Source organism: Neoarius graeffei, chromosome 7, assembly GCF_027579695.1.
Source record: "Neoarius graeffei isolate fNeoGra1 chromosome 7, fNeoGra1.pri, whole genome shotgun sequence".
NCBI classification, from domain to species: Eukaryota; Metazoa; Chordata; class Actinopteri; order Siluriformes; family Ariidae; genus Neoarius; species Neoarius graeffei.
In genome coordinates this window covers 51719579-51746989 of record NC_083575.1, presented here as the reverse complement: position 1 = coordinate 51746989, position 27411 = coordinate 51719579, and the positions used below count along the sequence as shown (strand labels likewise).

Genomic DNA, 27411 nt, shown 5'->3' with positions numbered 1-27411 from the left:
TCAGTTCTCCTTCTCTCTTGATCCACGCTCCCATTCGCGGATTTAAGCCACGACAGTAATTTTGTCGTACTCGTCATAATTAGCAAAGCCACTTCCACCTTTTCCCATCACAGCCTAGTCTACCAATGGCGGATAACTGTCTGTCAGCGGAACCGGCGGGAATGCGTACGTACGCTACGTATGGCTACCCAGAAGCACTTGCAAACTTTTTAAAATTATTAACTTAATTTGTATTTCCTTTCATTTTCTTGTCATCGGTTGATAAGATATTTTCATCCATTCGGATATTATGGATAGTATTTCACGTTTTATTTTATTTTTTAAATTTAATTTATATTTAATTAAGTGATTCTTTGGCGTACCACTAGAATGGAGCCCGCGTACCACAGTTTGAGAATCACTGCTCTATTTTATGTAGTAGTATAGCCATTTGTATAGCATTTGTAAGTACATTTTTTTAAACCTACCTCGTTATCTGTTTTGTGTAAGTGTTTTGTAAATTTGCTGCTGCAACACTGGAAATTGGAACTCCGCAATATTTCTGTACTGACTCGATAATGTAGAAGTCATAACATAAACACCTGTGACAAAATCGGTTGGCTTTTTCACAGCACTGTTTATCAACAAGCACATATGGGTGTGATGATCAGGTGTCCACATACTTTTGGTCATAGTGTACAATGATTTTTTAAAATAATTATTACTGTAAATTTAACCAGTGGCTTGTGTGTTTGTTATTGTGATACCATGAACAGGTTATCATAACATGAAAATTTCAAACCACCCCTAGCTTACAGATGCACACAATGAATGGAATCATAGCATTGGGAGCTCCATGGCATTAGCAGGGCGACTGAGCTACATACTCAAGCTGTGGTGAAATATAAAGTGTCACATTTACGTAAATAAAAGCCACATCCTGGTGGCATCGGCTTGTTCACAGTGAGGATTGACAGAAGCGGTTTCAGGACAAAGCACTTCATTCTTCCCTGCAGTCGTACTCTATGAGTATCCCTGGTGGAGGGCAGTACTAGCCACTGGTGCATAAACACAACTAAGTAAATCTGGCAGTACAGGCAGGCCTGACCCCGTTAGCCTGGCTCCTTTGTTCCAGATTGAGGGAGCAAAGCCCAGCATGGCTGTACTGAGGTCAGTAAGCATGATTAGTTGAGAGGCAGGATGGAGAGGAACTGGGTGGTTATAAATAAAATGATTCTTTTCTCTGTAGGTTGCCTGATGTTCATGACTGGAGATAACAAGCTGGGCAACTGATTGTAAGGCACAAGGGGTGACAACAAGGGGGGAATGGAGTGACACACCTCTGCCAGATCGCCTGCAGACTGAACCAAGTGGAGCTGATTAGTGCCTATTAGCTCTGCCTGGCCAATACACAGTCCCTGTGGCCTAACCTACATTTCCAATTTGTGTGTATGTCACTTCTTGTTAGACACGGAACAGTGTGTTCATTTCACATCAGCTCCGATTGATCTTAATTGATCTGACCGTGTTTCTTCACAAGTAGTCCTATTCTGAATATTTTTCTTTGTCTCTGCTAACTAATAAGATCAGCTGATATACTTTGCTATGGTCAAAATTAAAATTAGACATCAACGGTTTTAATTCAACTGTGATTTACTAATACAACAGCCATTTTCTCAAATACCAATAAATAGCAGAAGCTACAAAATATAAAAATATAAAACAAGTAGTTGAAAAATTTCCTTTATTAAAGGAAAATTTGCCTTCTGTGCAATTTCAGAAGTATGCTCAATATAATTTCAGAACTCGAATATTTGCTGATAATTTATTCTACAAGGAAAATCTGAAGCTTACGTTCTGACAATGGGTTTCATGTAAAAAAAAACAGAACACATGAGTTCTATTTATGTTTAATATCGTGGAATGTCTACAAAACAAGTTAATTCCTGTTATCACTTACGTTATAACAGCTATAAACTTCCATTCCTATATGATACATAGCCTTTATTTTTTTTTCTCCCTCAATAAGTTAAAAAAAAATCAAGAAAATGCAAAATTGTCTGTCCTGAAGAATTACCTGTGTTAGGAAAACTTGTCGCTTTACCGCTGACTGTTACAAGGCACTGACACTTCTATGCCAGACTCCTTCCATAAATGCTAAATAAATGTCTTTTCACAGAAAACGTAATAATGTCAACAATTACACATCTGTTTATGTAGACGGTCTGCCACTATATGGCCAAAAGTATATGGTCACCTGACCATCACACCTTATATGAAATTGTTGAACATCCTAATCCAGATTTAGTCTCGCTTTGCTGTTATAATACCCTCCACCACACCCAGCCACAGGAGCAATGGTGAGGTCAGGCACTGATGTTGGGCGAGGAGGGCTGGTCTGTGTTCTAACTCATCCCAAAGGTGTTCAGTGGGGTTGAAGTCACGGTTTTGTGCAGGCCATCTGAGTTCTTCCAAACCAACCTTGCCAATCCATGTCTTCATACAGTTTGCTTTGTGGTCAGTGGCATTGTTATGCTGGAACAGGTTTGAGTTGGACTGCTTAGTTCCAGTGAAGGTAATGCTACAGCATATAATTACATTCTAGACAATCATGTTCCTCCAACTTTGTGGCAAAAGTTTAGGGAAAGCCAGCATATGGGGGCCATAGTTTGGCGTCCACATACTTCTGGCCATATAGATCTACGTGCATTACAGACCTGACAACTTATTAGAGCTACTGTCACATACTGTTATTGAAAATTAGCCAACATTTTCATACCAGTCAGGTTTGAGGGCTATGGATTAAATCTAAATAATGTGTGGCCCTCAAATTATGAAAATAAGAATAGTTGCCAAAGTGCTCAAAAGTTATATTTTTGGGTTTGACAAATTTGAGAAAACTGACACACAAATTTAACAGCATGGTATGAAACATCCTACATACTGAGGAGGTTTGATTCACTTTGTAACAGTACAGTGTGCATCACTCCCGCACATGACAGATTTGATGACTGGCAAGATATGAACGTTAAAGTTAGCAACTGGTGCTATATGGCTCCGTCCTTATTCATAAACCCAAACATCATAACAGACAATGACTGAAAACTAACAAGAAGCACAGTTTCAAATACACTGCTCTTACAGTCTATTTATAATGTGCTATGGTAGCGTCCTCTCACATCAACTGTCTGAACATTAGATATACTGATGGACATGCAAGGACCCATATACACAAAACTAGTTAGTAGGGCCTCTGTAGCATCACATAGTTTGGTTGTTATTCAAAATAGCATGACATTTATAAATATGGTTTTGCTGCAATACATTCAGAGAGACATTATGCTTTATACTTTCTCGTAATGCAATTAAGTCCACAAAAGTTTAATATTAGCTGATATATCACCCTAGGCCACATATGGACGTGGTATTAGAATGGTATATGTGAAGGCTTGTAATATATTTACATCTGAACACTTCAACCCGTTCAACATACACTTCATTTTCCACTTTAATTTGACAACAGCAACAAAGCACCTCAGGATTTGCGTTATTGATGGGTGGTAATTTAGCACAGATGTGACACAGCAGGGATTGCTGAGCTATATGTGACAACTTTCTGTCGACTCAGAGGAAATATTTATTGCATTTTTTTTTTACTCCTTTTGCAATGGGATAATTATAGCTGATGCACACTGAACTGTCACTGTTGCTCCTCATGGAATGGACATTTCAGGTTTATGGTACAAGTGTATTGATGGTACAAGTGTATCAAATGTATTGATGCTTTTTTCTGTAGAGTAAAATGTTCAAAGACTTTTTAAAAACCAACTGGAAACTGCTCCCCATAGCAGTGTCACAGTTGGATAAGAATTCATGATTAATTTATAACTTATTTTAGACTGCTACCCTTCCTGATCTTCAAAAATTGATTTCTTTAACATTAGTGCCAGTTCCTTTAGGCTGAATATGCCCTGTTTTATTTAAAAATATGATAAAAAAGTAAATAAAACCCACAAAAAAACTTTTACAGCTCACAATATCTTACAAACTAATGTACTGCGATGATCTTCAGTAGCAGCAGCAAACACATTGTGTATGATAATTGGCTTGTTCATAATTGGAATTTATCTTCAACATATAAAACTCGACATTATTGTACTGAATCTATTGCAGTTTGATGATTATATAACACATTGATGTCAGGGGCCTTGATTAGGTAAGTTTCTTCTCAATTGTTTTTCGAAAATCAAAAGAGAGATGGTAGGTGAAATTGGTTAATATAAACATTATTTTACAACACAAGTACTACTACTACTGCACTTAAAAGCAATTACTGTAGGGAATGCTGGCAACAGTCATAAAGCATAAAGTGTAGAGTACACATATGGTGTTATTTTACTGCCAGTAGTCAAGAGCGCAGTCATTTAATGTGATAGCTTTATTCCTGTACACTCACTCAAATATGAATGGTTTTAAATCTGGACTGATTGTCCCAATTTTGATTAGAGAACGTTTGCATCCTCTCATATTTCCCTTGAACACTGCAAACCTTTCCTGTTCTTATTCTTTTTTTTCAGAATTTCTTTTATTTTTTCAAACTAATCAGTGATGATCTACAAGTCTACAGTCTGTTTACCTCTGCCATCAGAACCTGCAATGCTGAATCAATGCTTTAGACAGTGACATAAGGTGTGCCAAGGCAAAATGTAATGTATAACCAGGGATCTCATTTATCAAAGTGTGCACAGAACAAGTTCTAATTTTGTACACATAAGGTAAGTACCTGGGGTCAACTGTGCAGGAAAATGGGGGCTGCGATAGTGAGGTGAGAAAGAGAGTGCAGGCAGGGTGGAGCAGTTGGAGAAGGATTTCGGGAGTCACTTGTGATAGGAAAGTCCCAGCAAAAGTGAAAGGTAAGATGTATAAGACAGTAGTGAGACCAGCTGTGATGTATGGATTGGAGACCGTACCCTTAACGAAGAGACAGGAGGCAAAGTTGGAGGTGATGGAGTTGAGGATGTTAAGGTTTGTGATGGGAGTGACGAGGTTGGACAGGATAAGGAACATCAGAGGAACGAGCACATGTAGAGAGCTTGGGAATTAAGCTAAGTGAGATGAGACTGAGAGGGTATGGGCACATCCTGAGAAGAGATGCAGAGCACGTTGGAAGGAGAATGTTGAGGATGGAGCTGCCAGGCACACGAAAACGAGGAAGGCCAAAGAGGAGATACATGGATGTGGTGAGAGAGGATATGAAATTGGCAGGTGTGGTAGAGAACGATGCGGAGGACAGGGAGCAATGGAGATGAAAGATCCGCTGTGGCGACCCCTAATGGTGAGCAGCCAAAAGAAGAAGAAGGAGGTAACTGGCATTTATCACATGTGCGCGTCCGCAGCTGTATGCAATGGACGTTGATAAATCCAACACACATCCTGCATTGCTCTGTTTGCATAGCCACACTTTTGCATCATGAAACACCCTAAAATCACCATATATGGTAAACACCTTCCCTTTGGAAAAAGGCTGAACCAATACGTCAGGTACCAAGCATGGCTGCAGGAGCTGCTGACGGGAAACAAGATATGCCTTCTAGCCGTCGTAGGGGCACCACTGCGAATTTGCTGTCAGGGTTTACTCCCTTTGCCTTTGTGTAACCAAACGCTCACTTACGAGGCAGTGGGAGACTCATAGAGGGCGGGAGCATCTATTTTCCCATACAAGAAATTATATATATATTTAACAGTTATCCCACGAAATCTAGTCATACATGAGCTGATAGCCGGCGAGGCGTACATGAGCTCATAGCCCGTGAAATAACTACATAAAGCATTTTTAAAAAACTGCAATGGCGTGAAAATCCCTCATTATTGTTGTCCTTTCTGCTGCTGTATTTGGAAATGAAACTATTGTAACGTGAGGCATGTGAATGCATATAATATCATTGTTTGGCTCTTAGTTGGTTAGGAAATACCAGAACTGGACCAATTTTTTCTTTGAGATGCCTCTGGCGAAACACTGTAGAACAGAGATGGACTAAATCCAAGGGAGTAACTTTGATTTTGACATTGGTGGGGACACAAAAGTGATCCAAGGCAGAGCTTCCAAAAGGTGTTTTTTTTCCATTAGCAATCATAATTTCATGTCATGCAGATCTTATAGGTTAATGAGGGGAGCTGTGGCCTAATGGTTAGGGAGTTGGTCTTTGGATCCCAGGGTTGCAGGTTCAAATCCCACCCTTACCTCTCCCTACATCTCCATCCATGGCTGTGTGTGTACATGTGAGATACAGGGGGTTGATGGGCAGGTAGTCATGGCTGCTGTGGGAAGTGTGCTGCTTTTACAGCAGATGGCGTGACAGCTGGGATAGCCAACCATGTAAGTTAGCGAGAAACAGGTAGCTAATCAGAGAATGATATCTACGTTAGAGGGGGGGATTATTAGCAGTGTCATACATTTAACCCTTTGTGTGCCATATAATCATTGCTCAGGTTAGGACATCGGTTTTATTGATCGTGATTACACAGTAACGGCTGAATATTGGTAGGGACACGTCCCTAGCGTCCCTACCCAAAATTACGCCCTAGACTAAATCTGTACTGGGCAAATGAAATTGACTGATGAGCCACTCATCACTCTCAACAAAGAGTTTCCTGCACTCCTTGAAACATGTTCTCTGCCCAAAGCTGTGTGTGCCAAATCTTCAAGCAATCATTACAATCAATCTTTCGATGTGCCATTTATAAGAGCTTACTTTACATTTCATCTGTGATGCAGCTTGTGAGCACTGAAAGTGGTAATTACTCAGTCAATTATGCTGATATGATTGACAAGTGAGGTGAGAGCTCCTCATAATCATACTTTTCTCCCACTAGGGATTTCTGCTTTCACATCGTCAGTAGTGTGCCTAAATCTACACACATCCTTATGCACCAGTAGAACTTGTAATCAATAACATTCTACATGCAGAAATGTCTGTATGCATGGTTTATGCACAAAACTATGTGTATGCATGGTTGATAAATCAGACCCTGGGTATTTATACAGTGCATTTTGATTTGAACACGTTCAGCTTAAAATGCGTAAACTTGATAGTAAATTAAGACCTAGTTAGCATTTGGGTGTAGTCTTATGTCAACTGCTGTTAAAATCCCAAGGAAATTAAATATCCTTGTATTTCAATATGCTTAACAAAATGATCAGCCAATGTTCACAAGCTTCGCTCAACTCTTGTGGTTATAAATGAGGGGTTAAAACAAATCTGACAATTTATGGCATGCAGTTGAGATCATAATTTTGTCTGATTCTTGCCAGTAATAATTCTGTCCTATAAAGCTTCAGTGAAATCGTGACAAATCATCAAAATTAGACTCCATCTGATAAATACTTGTATCTGGGCAAAGATGTGAGGTATGTTTATTGTACTCAACACCATTATGCTTCACTGACTCACTGAGGAGGTGTTCAAGAAAAAAAAAGCCTCTGTGGAGAAATAAGTCTCTTTTGTTTATTGATGCAAAATAGAACCGCATGGTCTTTAGCTCACTAGAATGCTCTTGGACCTGTTAGAATGGCTGTACCATAAGCTTTCACAGATTATGCTTCTGTCTTTAATGAGTTCTCATTAGCGAGGATGTAGCTGCAATTATACCCTGAATAATTAGAAGGTGATATAAAGCAGTGGTGAATTCGCTTTTAGCTTGTGTCCTTCTCTGCTTCTATTGCACTATTGGCATGTTAAGTGCAATGCTGCTAGTGGTGTGTGTGTGTGTGTGTGTGCGCGTGCGCATGTTTTATATCTTGGTGGACACCAAATGCCCCTTCAAGAATAGGATGTGACAGTTTTGACCTTTGGTGGATCCTCATGATGAAATGCATACATACACACATGAAACAAACAAACAAACAAACAAGCAAACAAATAAGCAAAACACTAAGAGGCTCATTTCACCGAGTACGATCTGGAAAAATCACGTGCGACTATGATCGCAGCTATGTTTTCCCGTAGTCGCAGGCAAAATCCGTGCGACCTAAACCCATTATTTTCTGTGTACGCTCTATGTTCGATGTTATCTCGTTCGACCTTCGATGTGTACGCTCTACCTGCATCCTATACGCTCTGTAGATGCTTTACATACGCTCTACTTGCGTCTATCCACTCGATCTGATGCGATCTTAACACGACCAAGGCTCGTTCTGTTTGACCAATCTGCGACATAGCGTCGATCTCTCGGCGATCTATCCTTGCAAGTGCGCGACCTCGGCAGATTAAGGCTCAATCTTGGCCGATCTAGCTACGTACGAGTTGCAACGTACCCTCGATCAATACGATTTAGCCTGCGATATAAACGTTCTAGCCTCGCTCTGTACGCTCAATTCTCGAGCTTTTCTAGACAGATTCTCGCCTGAGCTACGCGCAAATTCGTCACGGTCGCCCGGATTTGCGTGCGACCCACCGTGACCGTATAAAAAGGCCCGGCGATCGGTGGCTGGCCATCAGTTTTTGACCAGCCTCCGAAGGGGCAACATGGACCCAATCGCTCTGCATCATGCTATTGCGCCCTATTTATATGACATTCAGTACACGTAGCTTTAATAGGATTAGGCGAAGGTAGGTCGCAACTTAAGCGATGGTCGATCTTTATTGGTTGAAGTAGGTCGCACCTTAATCCTCTTTAGAATCCAATCGTGGGAAGAATAGGGAGCGTACAGGTCTAGGGAAGGTCTGGGACAGGTTGCACGGAGCAAGGCTTGATCGCAAAACAATGAAGCTAGATCGCACGGATCGAGTGAATGTCGAGGACGGGCCGAGCAGCACAACCGTGCACGCAATCAGTTCTCGCTCGAGAAGACTGAGCATCGCTCATCCCCGTTCTAGCCTCGATTGTCTCTCGACCAATGCATCCTTTCCTCGACCTTGTTCGCTCTTTCGACGCTCTCTGTGCGACTTTTAGGTTGAGGCTCAGTTTTTTGACATGTCAAAAAACTGAGCTACGATCTCTTTGTTGGGGAGACCATTCCTCGACCACGTGCAACCACAGAAGACCAAGGCGTGACCAACCCTCGGTCAACCGTCGACTGCGTACGACCTGCGGTGACCAAGCCACGCTCTGAGATCGCAGCTCGGTCTTCTGGGAAGATTTCTCGGTAAAATGACCCCCTAAAAGAGACTAAAGACCTCCTTTTGGCTATTGAGAAAAAGGCCAGGATTAGATTTAGGTGTAGGCATTTACTTACCTGCAGGAGTAATTGTCAATGAAAGGTTCTCACAATGATCGTAAGACAAATGTGTACGTGTGTGTGCTGTAGAGTCTACTTACACAATACTTCAAAATAGGCCAGCAATGTACCATCCAAGAAAAAGATAAAATTATGGCTTGCATTAAATGTTTGCCTGACCTGTTAAAGATAGTCTGTTAACAAACCACACAGCAGAATTTCTCCCCCTCTCTTTCTATTTCTCACACATTTATGCTCACTTCTTTCAGTCCCTTCTCTCTAGATGTCTTTGTTTCCGTTTTGAATGACAGTGGCAAGCTCACAAGTCGATGCAACACGTAATAGAAAACAAAAAGGCATGTTTATCTGCCCATAATTAAGAGCGAGCCAGTCCATGGCAGCTTCGTTCAGTGGCATTTCTCCAATTTGTACTGACTGGAATGAGTTGTTTACATGAGTCTTGTTTGCCATCGTAAAGAAAAGATGCTTGATCTGGCTTTCATTTAACACAGTGGAGGTGTAAAAGCTGGACAGCCATCATCACCCACTCAGCTTCATCTAGTGAACCAAGGAACCAGTATTACCCGGGTCAGTTTTAAAGCGAAGGATAATCCAAGTTCAGTGCAATTTTAAAGAAAGAAACTTTAAAAGAACGAATACATACGGGATGTTGTGGAGGCTGAAGAGTTCACCAGTACTGAAAAAATCATAAAAAAGGATAAACAGAGTTCAGTCACAACAGCTCAGAGAGACACGTGACTTTCACTTACTTGTTTTGGTGCTTTGAGCCCTGGAGGTGTGCATAGTACTGCTCAATGGAGTTCAGAACCAAGTTACACATGCTGCACGAGTAACTGCTGCGCAGGCCTACAACACACACACACACACACACAAACAACAACAAAAAAACAAACCATTACCTTTATTGTTAAAGGCCCTGTGGTGATGATGGCTTGTCAATTCTTTTGCATCAACATAAATCTCAGTTTGACTTTGGACTAGTTTGGCTGATTGCTGCAATTTGTGATGAAACATCTGTGTTATTTGTATCACGGCATGTAATAATTATTAGTGTAGTGTATCAGTTGACCATATCAGTATCGTCGGGTATGTAATAATCATCACACCAGATTTCTAACTAATCAATTTCTATTAAATTATTTCTTTTCAATCCCTTAAAATTTGAGTGTGCATTAACATTTGAACATTTCTTTTGTTCTACTGAATCTTTGATTCGAGGAGAAAATTGATTGGCTGGTTTATCATCATGAAGAGAAGCCATGTGCACAGCCATGCAGTGGAGGCAAAACAGATGCATGCTAATTAAGGGGTTTGCAGGTGGTAAAAAACAGCAGTGGCCTACAAAAAATAGATGGATGGATGAGAAGATTAAAGGAGCATACGAGATGGAGAGAGCAAGAGCTGAGAAGCTGAGGAGAATGAGTGAAACAACACTCATTTGTCATATATGGGCAAACCACGTGGCTACATGTAGTGACTTCATTTCTGTAGGACATCTGCTGAGTTATTTTGGATAACTATGACATTTATTGCTATTGAACATTTGTCAGCACCCTTTTCCCACAAGAGCTGCTGATATATTCTCCTAAATTACTTGGTGATTACATTGCTCTAAGTACTTTGGATCACTAATGGCTTTTGAAGCAAATGCTTTTATATGTGTAATGGAAATGAATGACACTCTAAATATCGCTACTTATACCAAGGTTGTGTCTATATTTAGTATAATAATTAAAAATGCATTAAAATAAAATTCATCTCATCTCATTATCTCTAGCCGCTTTATCCTGTTCTACAGGGTCGCAGGCAAACTGGAGCCTATCCCAGCTGACTACAGGAGAAAGGCGGGGTACACCCTGGACAAGTCGCCAGGTCATCACAGGGCTGACACATAGACACAGACAACCATTCACACTCACATTCACACCTACGGTCAATTTAGAGTCACCAGTTAACCTAACCTGCATGTCTTTGGACTGTGGGGGAAACCGGAGCACCCGGAGGAAACCCACACGGACACGGGGAGAACATGCAAACTCCGCACAGAAAGGCCCTCGCCGGCCACGGGGCTCGAACCCGGACCTTCTTGCTGTGAGGCGACAGCGCTAACCACTACACCACCATGCCGCCCTAAAATAAAATGAAATATGCTATATACAGTTCAAACTTTTAAGGATGTAGTTTAGGACAGTTTCTACACTATATGGACAAACTGTTGCTACAAAGCACACAACTGTAGTTTGCAAGGCTGCAGCACGACATCTTCTCTTTACTGGAGCTAAGAGGCCCAAACCTGATCCAGCATGACAAGTATCCATGAAGACATGGCTTGCTAAAGTTGGAGTGGAAGAAACTGAGTGGCCTGTACAGAGCCCTGAAGATGAACTGGAATGTTGACCACACCCCAAGCCTCCTCGCTCAACATCAGTGTCTGACCTCATTAATGCTCAAATCCCCACAAAAAATGCTCCAAAATCTAGTGGCAAATCTTCCCAGAAGAGGAAGAGAAGGACTAATTCTGGAATGGGATTTTCAGAAAGCACATACGGTATGATCGTTATGGTCAGGTGTCCACAAACTTTTGGTCATAGAGTGTGTATATATAACAGTTGTAATATTGATTTTCTCAGAATAATTTTGTATATTTTGTATTTACAGTGAAGTTCATGTCTGAACATAGATTGGTATTTACAACCCCAAATCAGAAAAAGTTGGGACGATATGATGAAATTGAAACTGAAAACCGTGATTTGTAAATAATTGTTGATCTGTATTGCACTCAGAACAACAGAACTGCACATTATTTGATGTTTGACTGCATTACTTTTTTTTTCCAAAATAAACCCTTGTGTCAATTTTGATTCTTGCAACACATTTAAAAAAAGTTGGGACAGTAAAGCATTTACCATTTTATAATGCTGTCATTCCATCTTAAAAGATGTTTATGAACTGAAGACACCAAGTGATGAAGTGTTTCAGGTGTTATTTTGTCTCGTTCTTCCTGCAAACAGGTCTTAAGGTGTGCAACAGTACGAAGTTGTCATTGTCATATTGTTTCAAAATTCGCTACACAGTCTCTACTGGGGCGGCACGGTGGTGTAGTGGTTAGCGCTGTCGCCTCACAGCAAGAAGGTCCGGGTTCGAGCCCCGTGGCCAGTGAGGGCCTTTCTGTGTGGAGTTTGCATGTTCTCCCCGTGTCCGCGTGGGTTTCCTCCGGGTGCTCCGGTTTCCCCCACAGTCCAAAGACATGCAAGTTAGGTTAACTGGTGACTCTAAATTGACCGTAGGTGTGAATGTGAGTGTGAATGGTTGTTTGCGTCTATGTGTCAGCCCTGTGATGACCTGGCGACTTGTCCAGGGTGTACCCCGCCTCTCGCCTGTAGTCAGCTGGGATAGGCTCCAGCTTGCCTTCGACCCTGTAGAACAGGATAAAGCAGCTACAGATAATGAGATGAGATGAGTCTCTACTGGAGGACACAGGGGACAGACACCCTCTCCTTCTACAGCCATGCCTTTGTAATGTGTGCAGAATGTGACTTTGCATTGTCTTACTGAAATATCCCTGGAAAAGATGTCGTCTTGACGGCAGCATAATGTTGCTCCAAAATCTCAATGTAAGTACAGAAGTGAAAGTTACCATTGCCAAGAGCACTGACATAACCCCATGCCATGACAGACCCTGGCTTTTGAACTTGTTGCTGGTAACAGTCTGGATAGTTCTTTTCTTCTTTGGTCTGGAGCACACAGCATCCATTACTTCCAAAAAAGACCTGGAATACTGATTCGTCTGACCACCATAGACATTTCCACTGTGTGATGGTCCATCCCAGATGCCTCTGAGCCCAGAGATGTTGATGGTGTTTCTGGACACAGGTAATATAAGGCTTCCTTTTTGCACAGTAAAGTTTTATCTAGCATTTGTTGATGTAAATCCATATTGTAGTGCTTAACAAAAGGTTTGCCAAAGTAATCCTAAGCTCATGTAGTTATATCAGTTGTAGATGAATGACAGTTCTTAATGCAGTGCCGTCTGAAGGACTGGAGATCATGGGTGTTCAGCTTAGGCTTGTGCCCTTGCACCGAAATTCCTCCAATCATTTACTGATATTCTGCAGTGTAGAGGGTGAAATATCAAAATTCCTTCATATCTTTGAATTGTTTTTAAACATTTCAATAATGTTCTCACACATTTGTTGACAAACTGGAGATCCTCGGCCCATCTTTGCTCCTCAAAGACTAGGCCTTTCCTGGATACTGATTTTGTACCAAATCAAGATTACAATCCCCTGCTAACATCATCTGTTTCAAATCACATCATTATTTAATTATTTTACCTCGTTACGAACCCTAAACTGCCCCATCCCATTTTTTTTGGAATGTGTTGCAGGCCTGAAATGCAGGAATGGATGTATATTAACAAAGGAAATGAAGTTGACCAGACAAAACATGAAAAATCTTGATTTCATACTGTCTGCAACAAAATACAAGTTAAAGTAAATTTAGAAATCATTGTTTTTTTTAGTTGCATTTTCCATACTGTTACAACTTTTTTTTTTTTAATTTGGGACTGTATTATTATCACTGAAATGGCAAATAATGTGAATTGAATAGTTCTTGTCTATAGAAGATCTACTGAACACAATACTGCATACTGGCTTTGGTTTTGACCTCCCAGATGTGATCTCATCTCATCTCATTATCTCTAGCCGCTTTATCCTGTTCTACAGGGTCGCAGGCAAGCTGGAGCCTATCCCAGCTGACTACGGGCGAAAGGCGGGGTACACCCTGGACAAGTCTCCAGGTCATCACAGGGCTGACACATAGACACAGACAACCATTCACACGCACATTCACACCTACGGTCAATTTAGAGTCACCAGTTAACCTAACCTGCATGTCTTTGGACTGTGGGGGAAACCGGAGCACCCGGAGGAAACCCACGCGGACACGGGGAGAACATGCAAACTCTGCACAGAAAGGCCCTCGCCGGCCACGGGGCTCGAACCCGGACCTTCTTGCTGTGAGGCGACAGCGCTAACCACTACACCACCGTGCCGCCCCCTAGATGTGATGAGTGTCTATAAATTATGGTTTAGTCTTTCACATTAGAAACTAATGATGCTTTTCCACTACAAACGCGGCTGAGTCGGGCTGAGCCGTGCCGTGCTGAGTTGGGCTGAGTCGAGCTGAGTGGGGCTGTTGGAGTTGCATTTCGACTACAACCGCGCTGAACCGTGCTGGCTGGAAGTGGGTGGACACATTGGGTGGAGTTAGCGAAAGTGGGTGGACGTCACGTGATGTCGTTAGGCGGCGCAAACAGTGACATCAGTGAGCTTTTAAGCGGTAGTCTCACGACCCGGATAATAAACAATAAACATGGAGGACATGGAGTCGTTAGTGTTGCTGGTCTTGGTGCTGTGGCTTGTTGTCACCGACAACGCCAACAGATACTGGCAAGAGCGTATAGACGAGGCGAGGCGCATAAGGCTTCAGAAATTCTCGTAATTTGTAATTCTTCTTCTTCCGGGTTTACAGTGTTTACAGATCCCAGCGTGCTCGCGGGGCGTGTGTGGGCATGTGAGGACACTCCTCCTCACCAATCAGTGCACAGGGGAGTGTCTCCTCACGCCCCTAGCCCCACTCGGCTCGGTTGGGCTCGCTTCAGCCCCACTCCAAAACCGTGCGAGTTTTGGGTGCTAAGCAGGGCTGAAGCGAGCTGAGTCGCGCCGCTCTGAGATAGTCGAAATGCGAGCCGTGTCGGGCTGAAGTGAGCTGAAGCGAGCTGAAAAAGGGTAGTGGAAAAGGGCCATAAGTCGGTTTAACACTCAGCCTAAACAGTTCCAAAATGAGCCTCTCTACCTTCTGTGATTGAAGCATCATTCCATTAATAGCAGGACTAATTATTTAATCTCTCTTTGATGAATGTCTTCTGCATGGTGGGCAGCTAATGACCTCCCAGCCTGATGCTAATAAACCAGTCTAGCAAGACACTATGGCAGTTAATAATTGCTGGTAGTTAAACTGCCCCATATGTGAGAAAGAACCACGCTGAGAGGAAGAAGGAGGGAGAGAACCCAGGCTGATGAATGTTCACAGGACGTAGATGAAGGTTTGTTGCTGAGTGTTAGCTGTAGGCCAAAAAAAAAAAAAAATCCACTGCACTTTTTTTTTTCTTAAAGAATTCCACTCCGTATTTGACCTGTCTTGGTTGAACTGACAAGAAAAGATAGCTGATAGATCTGTCTTGGTACATCATCTGTTTTGGATGCATTCATTTCAGACTAAATTACTTTAGAGCTGCTTGAGGTGTAAGATATTTGATGCTGTCATAGCTGTAGAGCACAGTTATAGCTATCGCAGCATCAAATATCTTATACTTCAAGCAGCTCTAAAGCAATTTAGTCTTAAATGAATGCTTAACCATACTTGATGTACACATAGCATATTCGTATTTAATTCTCCTTCCTCATACCTTGTATATTTAAGACCGAAAAAAACAGTTGAATTTTTTTACGAGTGGCACAATGATAAGAAGCACAGTGTAATTAGTCACATTACTGAACAGATTAACAGTATGTATGCCTGGATTAAAGGTGTAACACATTGCCACAGTCTGTATCTATCTCTGTTCAGCGTCCCAAATATTTGTATATGTGCTTATATTCAGATTTGAACCCGGAGTGGGCGTGGATTTTTTTTTTTTCTTTTCTGCACCCATCTGCAAAATATTCTATTGTATTTAGCTTGATCTATTTCCCAAAATATAAAGTTATAGCCTAATTTAAACCACTGCAGCCCTAACCAGGCAGTTACTAAGGATGAATGAATGAGCAGTCTAAATGCATTAGTCATGTTCACATTCATGAATGGTTTTTCTTTGTCCCAGGTACTTGATATCTGACCACCCACATGAAAGTAAAAAACCTCCTGCCTGCATGACTTTTGCATGCATGTTGCAGCCCAGTCCCGATGCACACCTCGAGTCTCAAGATAGATGCCATGTGAGCCCTTCTGGTAAGCTTTATTTAAAAAAATAAATAAATAAATTTTATATATAAACAATAATATGCCTCTTATTCATATTTGTAACACATCTGTTTATTTCAAATAATCAATTCATAGTCATAGCTTGGGTGGCACGGTGGTGCAGTTGGTTAGCACTGTTGCCTCACAGCAAGAAGGTTTTGGGTTTGAGCCCAGTGGCCAACTGGGGCTTTTCTGTGTCGAGTTTGTACGTTATCCCCGGGCCTGAGTGGGCTTCCTCTGGGTGCTCCGGTTTCTCCCACAGTCCAAAGACATACGGTTAGGTTAACTGGCTACTCTAAATTGTCCATACACTACCGTTCAAAAGTTTGGGGTCACCCAGACAATTTTGTGTTTTCCATGAAAAGTCACACTTTTATTTACCACCATAAGTTGTAAAATGAATAGAAAATATAGTCAAGACAGTTTTCTGGCCATTTTGAGCATTTAATCGACCCCACAAATGTGATGCTCCAGAAACTCAATCTGCTCAAAGGAAGGTCAGTTTTATAGCTTCTCTAAAGAGCTCAACTGTTTTCAGCTGTGCTAACATGATTGTACAAGGGTTTTCTAATCATCCATTAGCCTTCTGAGGCAATGAGCAAACACATTGTACCATTAGAACACTGGAGTGAGAGTTGCTGGAAATGGGCCTCTATACACCTATGGAGATATTGCACCAAAAACCACACATTTGCAGCTAGAATAGTCATTTACCACATTAGCAATGTATAGAGTGGATTTCTGATTAGTTTAAAGTGATCTTCATTGAAAAGAACAGTGCTTTTCTTTCAAAAATAAGGACATTTCAAAGTGACCCCAAACTTTTGAACGGTAGTGTAGGTGTGAGCGTGTGTGTGAGAATGGTTGAGAGGAGAAAACCTTTATAATAATCCAGTAGAAGGCAATGGGAAACCACTACTGTAATTCTTCCCTAGAGACTTTGATGGCTGATGCCTTCAGAGCGGCCATGTCACTGCAGTGATATGCCAGATAGATAGTCATAGTTTACATCCCTAACCTGGATAAATGAATGTCAGTAAGGAAACTTGCTAAAGCAAACACTATAACTGTGTTTTGTATCTATGTAGTATATACATTAAAGCTACATCCACACGACAACGGCAACGAGATTTTTTTTTTTAAATATTGCGTCCACATGGGCAATGGATCAGTAAAATATCAGGTACATATGGCAACGCAGCGCTTGCTGAAAACGATGCAATACACAGGCCACACCACTACGTGTGCTGTAAGACGGTCCCATCGAAGACACCAGAACAATAGAAGTAGTAGACGCATGTGCATAAACCCCTTCTTCTGTAGCATTAGCCACATAAAGTTTTGATTATTAATCAGTAGCGTAAAACGAAAGACGCAGAAAGAGGAATTAATGGGGGTAGATGGAAGCCGGTACGCCAACATTCTGATATCCTCCAGAATTCTTTAATGGTCCGGAATAAATTGAATGCTACACGTTGATGGATTACTTTGTTCTTCTACGCCCTTTTTGAGGAATGTATTGTCGGACTTAAACCAACATCTGAAGAGGTGAGATCGCTCCTTTTTTTTTTTCCTATGTTTGCTGGCAGGATTGTTTTTGTTTTTGGAAAGCGCACGGGCGGTGCGCGGTTTGGTACTGCTTCCACAGTGTTTGGACTAAAGACTCTGCCCTAAGGGCTATTCTCTCTCTCTCTCTCTCTCTCTCTCTCTCTCTCATTTTGCACCATTACACAATAAATATTCACAGTGAAAATATTTTGTAAGCGCGTTTCATGAACCAAGTTATAGGATTTGTTGACAACTCGCATCGAGTTCGTTACACTTCTACCCGGCGTGAAGCACTGACAGTCATGTGGTTGTGACGTCATCGTAAACAAATCCATTCTACTCATCCAGACAACTTCACAACGGTGCCGTTGCCAGATTTTTTCACTCTGGAACCCATTCTCAAAAGATTTCGTTTTGGGGCACCCAAAACGCCGGTGCCGTGTGGACGCCAGGCCGAAACGATAAACAATTGTATCAGATTCACCTGAATCCGTTGCCGTGTGGACAGGGCCTAAGTGTGTGGGCTGACTTTTGACATGCACTCTGGTTGATAGGTCCAAGATGACTCTTGTTTGTAATGCAGCACATTAATGTGGTGGTGTACCAAACGGACAGGAGAGATTCACTCATTCTGTTTCCTCCCCACTGCAATAATAATAAGTCATCCAGGCTTCTTGAGAGGCAGGTGAGAGGATAATTTTATCAGTGAATGAAAGGCAGATGGGGCATTTTATTACATAGGACCCTGTTTAATTTGTAACATAGTAAATGACTTTAAGCAGGGGACTGGCGTTTTTCAGTAAAGCCACACCAAATTTACAAGGAGTTTATATGAATAGCAATATGAAACATGACGCTTGGTGATCAGGAAGCTTGCTGTGAAAACTGGATATGCATAGATTTTAAAAGTAAATTGTATGTTAATTGGGTACTCACTGGTATTTATTTGCTCGTACGTGTTAAAGTATAACCACATGAGCACTCAAATTCCAGTACAGACCGTCTAGGGACAAACAGAGACAAAAAAAAAAAAAAAGGCAGTTCTCAAATCTTTGTCTTTTTTTTCAAATTTTAAAAAAGGAACACTTATTTTATTTACAATTTAAAGTTTGCCAAATTTCTCCAAGTTGAAATCAACTGTGTGGTGTTTTCCCATAATGATCTTTAGTTTTCCTTTATACTTAAAGTGCTGATGACACATTTTTGACATCTTTGGCGATGTTTTATAACATAAAAAGTCATTCCCGATGATCCATATATTAATTCACGAAGGCGCCTATTTTACAAGTTATGATAAAAAACGCGGCTATTTGGGCAAATTTGACGGGGCTGCAGCACCCAGGAGACGAAAGAGGAGGAGGGGCTATATGACGTCAGCGAAAGAACCTTCCTCCTAACTTACCAGTTTGTTGTTGATGCGGCAGGTGTTCAGTTTATCATTATTAGTATTTTTATTATACATTATTATATATATATATATATATATATATATATATATATATAGTTATTATGCCTTCGCGTTGTGTTGCCGGCTTTTGCTCCAAAACCCACAAGGATGGGGTAAGTTTATTCAAGTTTCCCAGAGATCCCGAGCTGCATGCGAAGTGGGTGAAGCAAGTCAGGCGCACTCGTGACAAGTGGGAGCCCTCACCAACATCCGTCCTGTGCTCTGAACACTTCGATTTGGATTGTTTTGACACCCTTCCCAGCTTAAAAGAATCTCTTGGGTGTTCAGTTCAGCACAAACGTGTGTTGCTGCCATCAGCAGTGCCTACAGTATTCCGGAGGGGGTCTACTAGTAGCTATGCCGGATCCAGCAGTCGCCTGGGACAAGCCGACTCCTCCAAAGACAGTCTTCCTGTCAGAACATGTGTTGAGAAACAACATAAGATAAACGTATGTAGAGCTATAGAGTGCTCCGACATGATGCTAAAAATAGTAACCATGTGGTCTGCGCGGCCATCTTGGAAGTGACTCGCTCCAGAGCGCTCATAGAGTACACATCATTGAGTGCACATTCATGATAATCATAAATGTAATCATAAAGTCGGGGTGATATCAGTCATGTATTTGCTTGTGAAAGCTTGCGGCTTTCATGTAACTGCCGCCTAGCAACGAGAGGCAAAGGGTAAAGAGGGTAGGCTATCATAGATTCTATTCGGAAGAGATCAATACATGATTGCTTAAAAATTAGGTATTTTAACAATTTGCATCTGTTTTGTGATTATCGTGACACTTGTGTGTTATATAGAACTGTATGTCTTATCAGCACATCGAGGATCTTCCACCGGAGGCTTTAGCAATTACTCGTAGCAACACTACACTTTACCCTTTGCCTTGCGTTGTTAGGGAACGGTAGCAAGTACCCCGATGACCGACTTCAAGAATATGTAGAAAAAAATTTAGAAATTATACTTTCCAAAAGTCATTTGAGCTTAGTGTATTGCATTTCCATTTATATTGTAGGTTCTTGCTGATGTTTTTGCGGAGTATGACGCAGCTGCTGAATCAGAAGCTGCAGAGTTTGTATGTACTAGTTGTGAACATTCACATTATTATCAATCTCATTTATTTAAAATCAGATAAAATCATACGTAGTGGATGTTCATTATGTCTAACTATTACAAATATTTTAAGTTCGTTTCTTAGACAAGGATATTTTTTAAGCTTGTTACCTTGTTAACAGTTTCGGCGAGAATCTCCCGCCTTCTTCAGAAACAGTCACCAGATGTCGAGTGGTGACGTGCCTTATCAGCTGATGTTGCGTGCAGGAGGCGTGAACGTCCCGCCCAATTTGACAGGTAGTCCACGCCTCCTGCTGTCAGGTCGCTCCTCCAGGACGGCGCTCCAGGTGTGCGACAGTGCATACGCTCCCTCGTCCCGGTTCATCGTCCTCTGCGCCCGCTTGCGTATCTCCACTGCCTCTAAAGTCCAACGCTGGAATCTATTTTCTTCAGCGCGAATGACTCTGGCCTCTTCCCAATTCATTATGTGATTTTGCCGTTTGCAGTGGTCTGAAATGGCTGATTTTAGGTTTTCTTGGTGTGCTTTTTCTTTTTCGGATCTTGTGAGTCTTCTTGTTGTTTCTTTTTCACATTCTAATTGGTGTTCTTTCCTTCGAGTATGGAAGCATCTGCCCGTTTCACCAATATAGACTTTATTACATGAACGGCAAGGGATTTCATAGATGACGTTGCATTTATTGTCCAGTTATATTTTGTCTTTGGGGGGACCCGCTATCTGCCACTCTATGTAACTTTTTTATGGAGGATCTGGAAACCCGAGCCATAGAAACAGCACCGGATGACTGCAAACCTATCTTCTGGAAAAGATACGTTGATGACATTCTTGAAATAACCAAAACAGGTCACACACAACAACTCACGGATCATTTAAACTCCATAGACAAGACAGGCAACATCAAATTCACACACGAAGAGGAAACGGACAAGACAATAGCTTTTTTGGACTTAAAAATACACCACACAGAAGAAGGGAACATTAGAATTACAACATACAGAAAACCTACACACACCGACCAATATCTTCTCTGGACATCTGAACATCCCATCGCACACAAAATGTCAGTAATCAGAACACTATACGACCGAACACAGAACATCACGGAGGAGAAAGACAGACAGGAGGAGGAAGAACACATCCAATAGGCATTAAAAAACTGCCAATATCCACCGTGGGCAATTCGGAAAGGGAAATTACAGACACAAATAAAAGAAAATAAACAAACAAGAAAAAACACCGAAAAAACAAACCGGGGCTTTGTCACACTACCGTACATAAAAGGAGTCACAGAACGCATCCAACGATCCATGAGGAAATACCATATCAACACCCCGGTCAAACCATACAAGAACCTCCGACAGCTGCTAGTTCACCCCAAAGACAAAATATAACTGGACAATAAATGCAACGTCATCTATGAAATCCCTTGCCGTTCATGTAATAAAGTCTATATTGGTGAAACGGGCAGATGCTTCCATACTCGAAGGAAAGAACACCAATTAGAACGTGAAAAAGAAACAACAAGAAGACTCACAAGATCCGAAAAAGAAAAAGCACACCAAGAAAACCTAAAATCAGCCATTTCAGACCACTGCAAATGGCAAAATCACATAATGAATTGGGAAGAGGCCAGAGTCATTCGCGCTGAAGAAAATAGATTCCAGCGTTGGATTTTAGAGGCAGTGGAGATACGCAAGCGGGCGCAGAGGACGATGAACCGGGACGAGGGAGCGTATGCATTGTCGCACACCTGGAGCGCCGTCCTGGAGGAGCGACCTGACAGCAGGAGGCGTGGACTACCTGTCAAATTGGGCGGGACGTTCACGCCTCCTGCACGCAACATCAGCTGATAAGGCACGTCACCACTCGACATCTGGTGACTGTTTCTGAAGAAGGCGGGAGATTCTCGCCGAAACTGTTAACAAGGTAACAAGCTTAAAAAATATCCTTGTCTAAGAAACGAACTTAAAATACAGATAAAATCATGCCATCATGATCACTGCTTAAAGTACCAGTATTTGGTTGTTGAAGAGCTAGCACTAGAAAGTTCACCGGAGTTTTCATGCGCCATTTCCATTGAGTAGAACAGCCAGTGAACCGCAGCGTGTTCTTCCGCTGACGTCACAACATGGCCGCGAGCCACGGACCCAGTTTTCTTGCGCTGTGCAATTAAAAGTTGGATATTCGCGTAACAACAGCTTCTTTTCACGTAATTATAACAGAAATCTAACATGTTGTATAGTTTATTTAAGAAATTGCATAGAGTCATGTTCGTGTCATCAGCACTTTAAGGAAAATAAACACCTGCTTCACACCAGCAAGAGCCACCCAGTGTTCCTGTGATCTTGCTGTCAGAATAAAACTTCAGCGAGAAGGCCATTTCACCAAAGTGGCTTCCAGATAAACAGGCCAGGCAGTAATCTCCTAGGAGTCACTTCACTGATGGCTTGAACAAGTGGGAGGTCTTCTAAATGAACCACTGGCTCTCAAAGAAACCACATACATAGAAAGATAAAAGCAATGCCGTATTTGTGTCTGTGATTTACGTGGATTCAGCTCACAAACACTGCACCTTCATATTGTGGGCTTCTAATGAGGATGACAAATGAGATGTGGCATGCTTGCTGGGCTCTGACAGTCCCCTGAGGAGCAGTCAAACTCAAGGTGACAAGGGTTTGGGATAGCCATGCTCAGGTTTAGCAGTACAAAGAGAGGGGGGAATCTCAGTAGAGCTCTCCCACTCTGACTTAATGAAGTAGATGAGCTGTGGTGTTTCTCAGGTTAAATTTAGCTGTTCTAACATCACCAGTTTAGAAGCGGTAGACTTGTGCATCTCCGCTGCAGGGTGTTATAATCAACAGCAAATATTTCTGGTGGGATTTAAATAGAAGGTGACATTCACAGTGGAATGCCAGAAACAAGGACATCAGTTCATTTGGCTGCTGCCTGCAGCATGATTATAGAGTTCCAGATTTTCAAGATACTTGTTTATCTGATATGTAAGAAGAATTGTTATCATTGCTGTCTTGGAGAACTATTTCAGAAGCATCTCTGACAACCAGAATACACAGCAATTGTTGTATGTTCTTGAAGAATATAAAATGTGCTGTTGATGCAAACACAATACATTTATCCCCTGACAACCTTTAAATCCGTTGAAATCTCGATGCCAGTCTTGATTACAGAACAGCTGTGAAAATGAACTATGACTTCTTGGCTCACACCTTTTGCTTATGGTGTTTCTGTCTTTAGAAACTACTGCCATATACTGGCTGATACTCTGTTAACTGCTCTCTGTTGCCCCTTTTCCACCAAAGCAGTTCCAGGGCTGGTTCAGGGCCAGTGCTTAGTTTGGAACCGGGTTTTCTGTTTCCACTGACAAAGAACTGGCTCTGGGGCCAGAAAAACCGGTTCCAGGCTAGCACCAACTCTCTGCTGGGCCAGAGGAAAGAACCGCTTACGTCAGCAGGGGGGCGGAGTTGTTAAGACCAACAACAATAACAAGACCGCGAAAGATCGCCATTTTTAAGCGACGAGAAGCAGCAGCTGTACAAACGCGAAGTCATCCATTATTATCAGGCTTTCGTCTAAACGGGGGAACAGGGGCGCTGCGCCCTCTTACTCTCGGCGTGTGCCCCCTTACCGACTCCGTGAAAACATCCCAGCAACACTACGTGACAATGTGTCTGATCATCAAATACGTTATAATTTCTCCAAAAATATTCCAATCATAGTAGATACACCGCCAGACGGTGCAAAAACAATCCGAATTGGCGTTTTCCAGACTGAGGCGCCATGTTGTTTAGTTGTTTACTTGTCGCGGCTGCTCTCGCGAGATTTGACATGGGTTACATATAAGGTCAGCTGACTTGTAGAGCGAGATTTCTCGAGACTGAATGACCTTTCACCCACCGGCGCGGGAGCTTTTGACAGAAGTAGTTTGCGAGTTGTTTTTGTTGACACTTGGGCATTTAAAGATGTCATCCCGTGGCACGAAGCGGAAGAAAGCCAAAGACTGTCCGGGGCAGAAGAAGATTACTTCTTTCTTTTTCAATGTTGACAGACAATTTGTTCCAATTTCCCTCTCAGATACTCAGAATGTCCCATTGGAGCATTTTTCAAAGGCTTTGCACGGCGGGGGGGGGACAACCGGCACCATCTCCCCCCCCTTCGCTCCCTCGCCATGGTGAGCGCCCTCATACTAAATTTTTCTAGAAAAAACCCTGATTATTATTATTGTTGTTGTTGTTGCTGCTGCTGCTTCCGTGTTGTTTTTGCTTCAATATTCGTGCCAAGGTTTATGCAAACGTAGCGACGTAACTGACGTATACAGCGACGTAATGACGCATACAACGACGTAACTGACATATACAGCGACGTAATGACGTGGCTTCCTTTAGCACCGCGAGCTATGGAAAAGCAAACTGGTTCTCAGCTGGCTCGCGAGTTGAACGAGTTGTGAACCAGCACCAGCGCTGGCCCCGAACCAGCCCTGGAACTGATTTGGTGGAAAAGGGGTATGTGAGTGCTCTGTGAAAAGCATTCCAGCAATCTGGTACTGAATGAAGCATGAGCTATGTTTGCAGTGGTGCATTTATTAAAAAAAAAAAAAAAAACAGACAAACCCTCAAGCCTACACTTTTCCCAAAAATGTAACATAGCAGAAGCTCATTCACCTTGTGATATCTGGTATTTTGGATTTCTGAAGATGTCTTAAAAGAATTTAGCAAATAAAATCTTCACCATTAATAAAAGAACCTGCCTTCCTCATGTCTTTGGAAGCTAAAAATAAACGACAAGTGCCATTTGGTTCGTCACAATGCTTTAAGATTGCCAACGTGTTTTAGATGTGTTTGATGCCAGCTGTCACCCCATTAGGGAAGAGCTGACGCTGATACCCTACAGCAGCATTTTCCCAGCCTAGAACTTGGTGATCCCCAGATGGTTCATACAGGGACAGTTTAATCAAGAATACTGAATACAACGTGGATTGTCTGGTCTCCCTAAAGGCTGGAATATAGAAGGACATGGCTGCAGAGCACCTGTTAAAACACAGCTAGTCTAAGTTGATCTGACCTGTTCACAGAAGATTTCACCTTCATTTGTCACGTACTCTGATCAGCCATAACATTAAAACCACTGACGGGTGAAGTGAATAACATTGATTATCTCATTACAGTGGCACCTGTCAAGGGGTGGGATATATTAGGCAGCAGGAGAACAGTCAGTTCTTGAAGTTGATGTGTTGGAAGCAGGAAAAATGGGCAAGTGTAAGGATCTGAGTGACTCTGACAAGGGCCAAATTGTGATGGCTAGATGACTGGATCTGAGCATCTCCAGAATGGCACATCTTGTGGGTGTTCCCAGGATACAGTGGTTCCTAACCTCGTCTGAAAACAGTGTGGGCTTTATAGATAATTGGGCTAATTTTGAGGGCACTGCTGGCCTGTTAGGGCGGGACGGTATCCATCCCACTCGGGAAGGTGCTGCTCTCATTTCCTGCAGCATAGGTCATAGTCTCAGAACAGGCCTAGTTAATTTCTGACAATCCAGAGCCAAGGCCAGGGAGCAGACGAACAGGCTAAACCGACTGTCTGCTAGCTGCACAGAGTCGTCACTCAGGGCCCACTACATCGAGACTGTGTCTGTTCCCCGAGCTCAACAAAAAGGTAGAAATTTTCAGAGAGTTTGTTCCAGTAACCTAATCAATATAAAATTAGATCAGACTGACTGTACAGCTGCTGCCAGCACCTTTGATCTAAAGGTGGGGCTATTAAATATTAGATCTCTTACATCTAAAGCGCTAATGGTTAATGAACTCATTACTGATCAGGAGTTTAATGTACTGTGTTTAACAGAAACATGGATTAAGCCAAATGAATATATAGCATTAAATGAAGCGAGTCCTCCTGGATACAGTTATATACACCAGCCTCGTCTAACTGGCAGAGGAGGAGGCGTCGCGGTTATTTATAACGATTATCTAGGTGTAACACACAAACCTGGTTATAAATTTAATACATTTGAAGTTCTTCATACTCATATAATGTATGTAGCCTCAAAAAATAAGTCTACCCAGTTAATTCCATTGCTTATTATTTACAGGCCATTGCTTATTATTTACAGGGCCATATTCTGAGTTTCTTTCTGAATTTGCGGATTTTATCTCAGATTTGGTTATTTCCTTAGACAAAGCTTTAGTTGTCGGAGATTTTAATATTCACTTTGATAACCCAGAAGACCCTTTAAAAACAGCGTTTGTGTCCATCTTAGATTCAGTCGGGATTAAGCAGAATGTCATAGGACCGACCCATAATGGTGGTCACACCCTTGATCTAATACTAACATTCAGATTAAACGTAGACAATATAGTCATACTTCCACAGTCTGAAGTTATCTCAGATCATTGTCTCATCTCATTCAAAATATGTCTGAGTAATAATATATGCACCTCACCACGCTACTGTATTAAACGTACTTTCACGTCAACTACTGCACAGAGCTTTATAAATGATCTCCCAGAGCTGTCAACTTTGATTGGGTCACTGTCAGCCCCTGCAGAACTCGATCAGGCAACTGAATGCTTAGAGTCAACATTCCGCCATACTTTAGATAATGTAGCTCCTCTAAAAAGGAAAATGGTCAGAGACAAAAAATTAGCACCCTGGTATAATGATGACACTCGCACATTAAAACAGACCACTCGAAAATTGGAACGTAAATGGCGTCAAACAAAATTGGTAGTGTTCAAATTGGCGTGGAAGGAGAGCTTCCTGAAGTATAAAAAAGCTCTTAGTGCTGCGAGATCAACATATCTCTCCTCCCTAATAGAAGATAACAAAAATAATCCTAGATTCCTATTTAATACTGTAGCAAAATTAACCAGGAATAAGTCCACTATAGACACATGCACACCTGCAGTATGTAGTAGCAACGACTTCATGAATTTTTTTAATGACAAAATTGAGAATATCCGACAAAAAATTCAAACTACTAATTTAAGGTTAGACAATGAAAGTGAACTTGTAGTTAACAATATAACTGTATCAGATCATCAGTTAGAATGTTTTACTCCCCTAAAAGAAACTGAATTACTC

The 27411-nt window shown here is 41.8% G+C and overlaps 1 protein-coding gene across 3 annotated transcripts in view; it reads right to left on the bottom strand.

Moving 5' to 3' along the window:
- zgc:171482 (zinc finger protein) overlaps positions 1–27411 on the bottom strand; it is a 227370-nt gene that overhangs the window by 23168 nt on the left and 176791 nt on the right. For 2 of the 3 annotated variants that reach the window (XM_060925900.1, XM_060925902.1), the window contains exon 6: positions 9967–10063. The exons of the other annotated variant lie outside the window; for it this stretch is intronic. In XM_060925900.1, coding sequence (XP_060781883.1) covers positions 9967–10063 — 97 coding nt within the window. The remainder of the gene's footprint in view (positions 1–9966; positions 10064–27411) is intronic. 3 annotated transcript variants of the gene reach the window in all.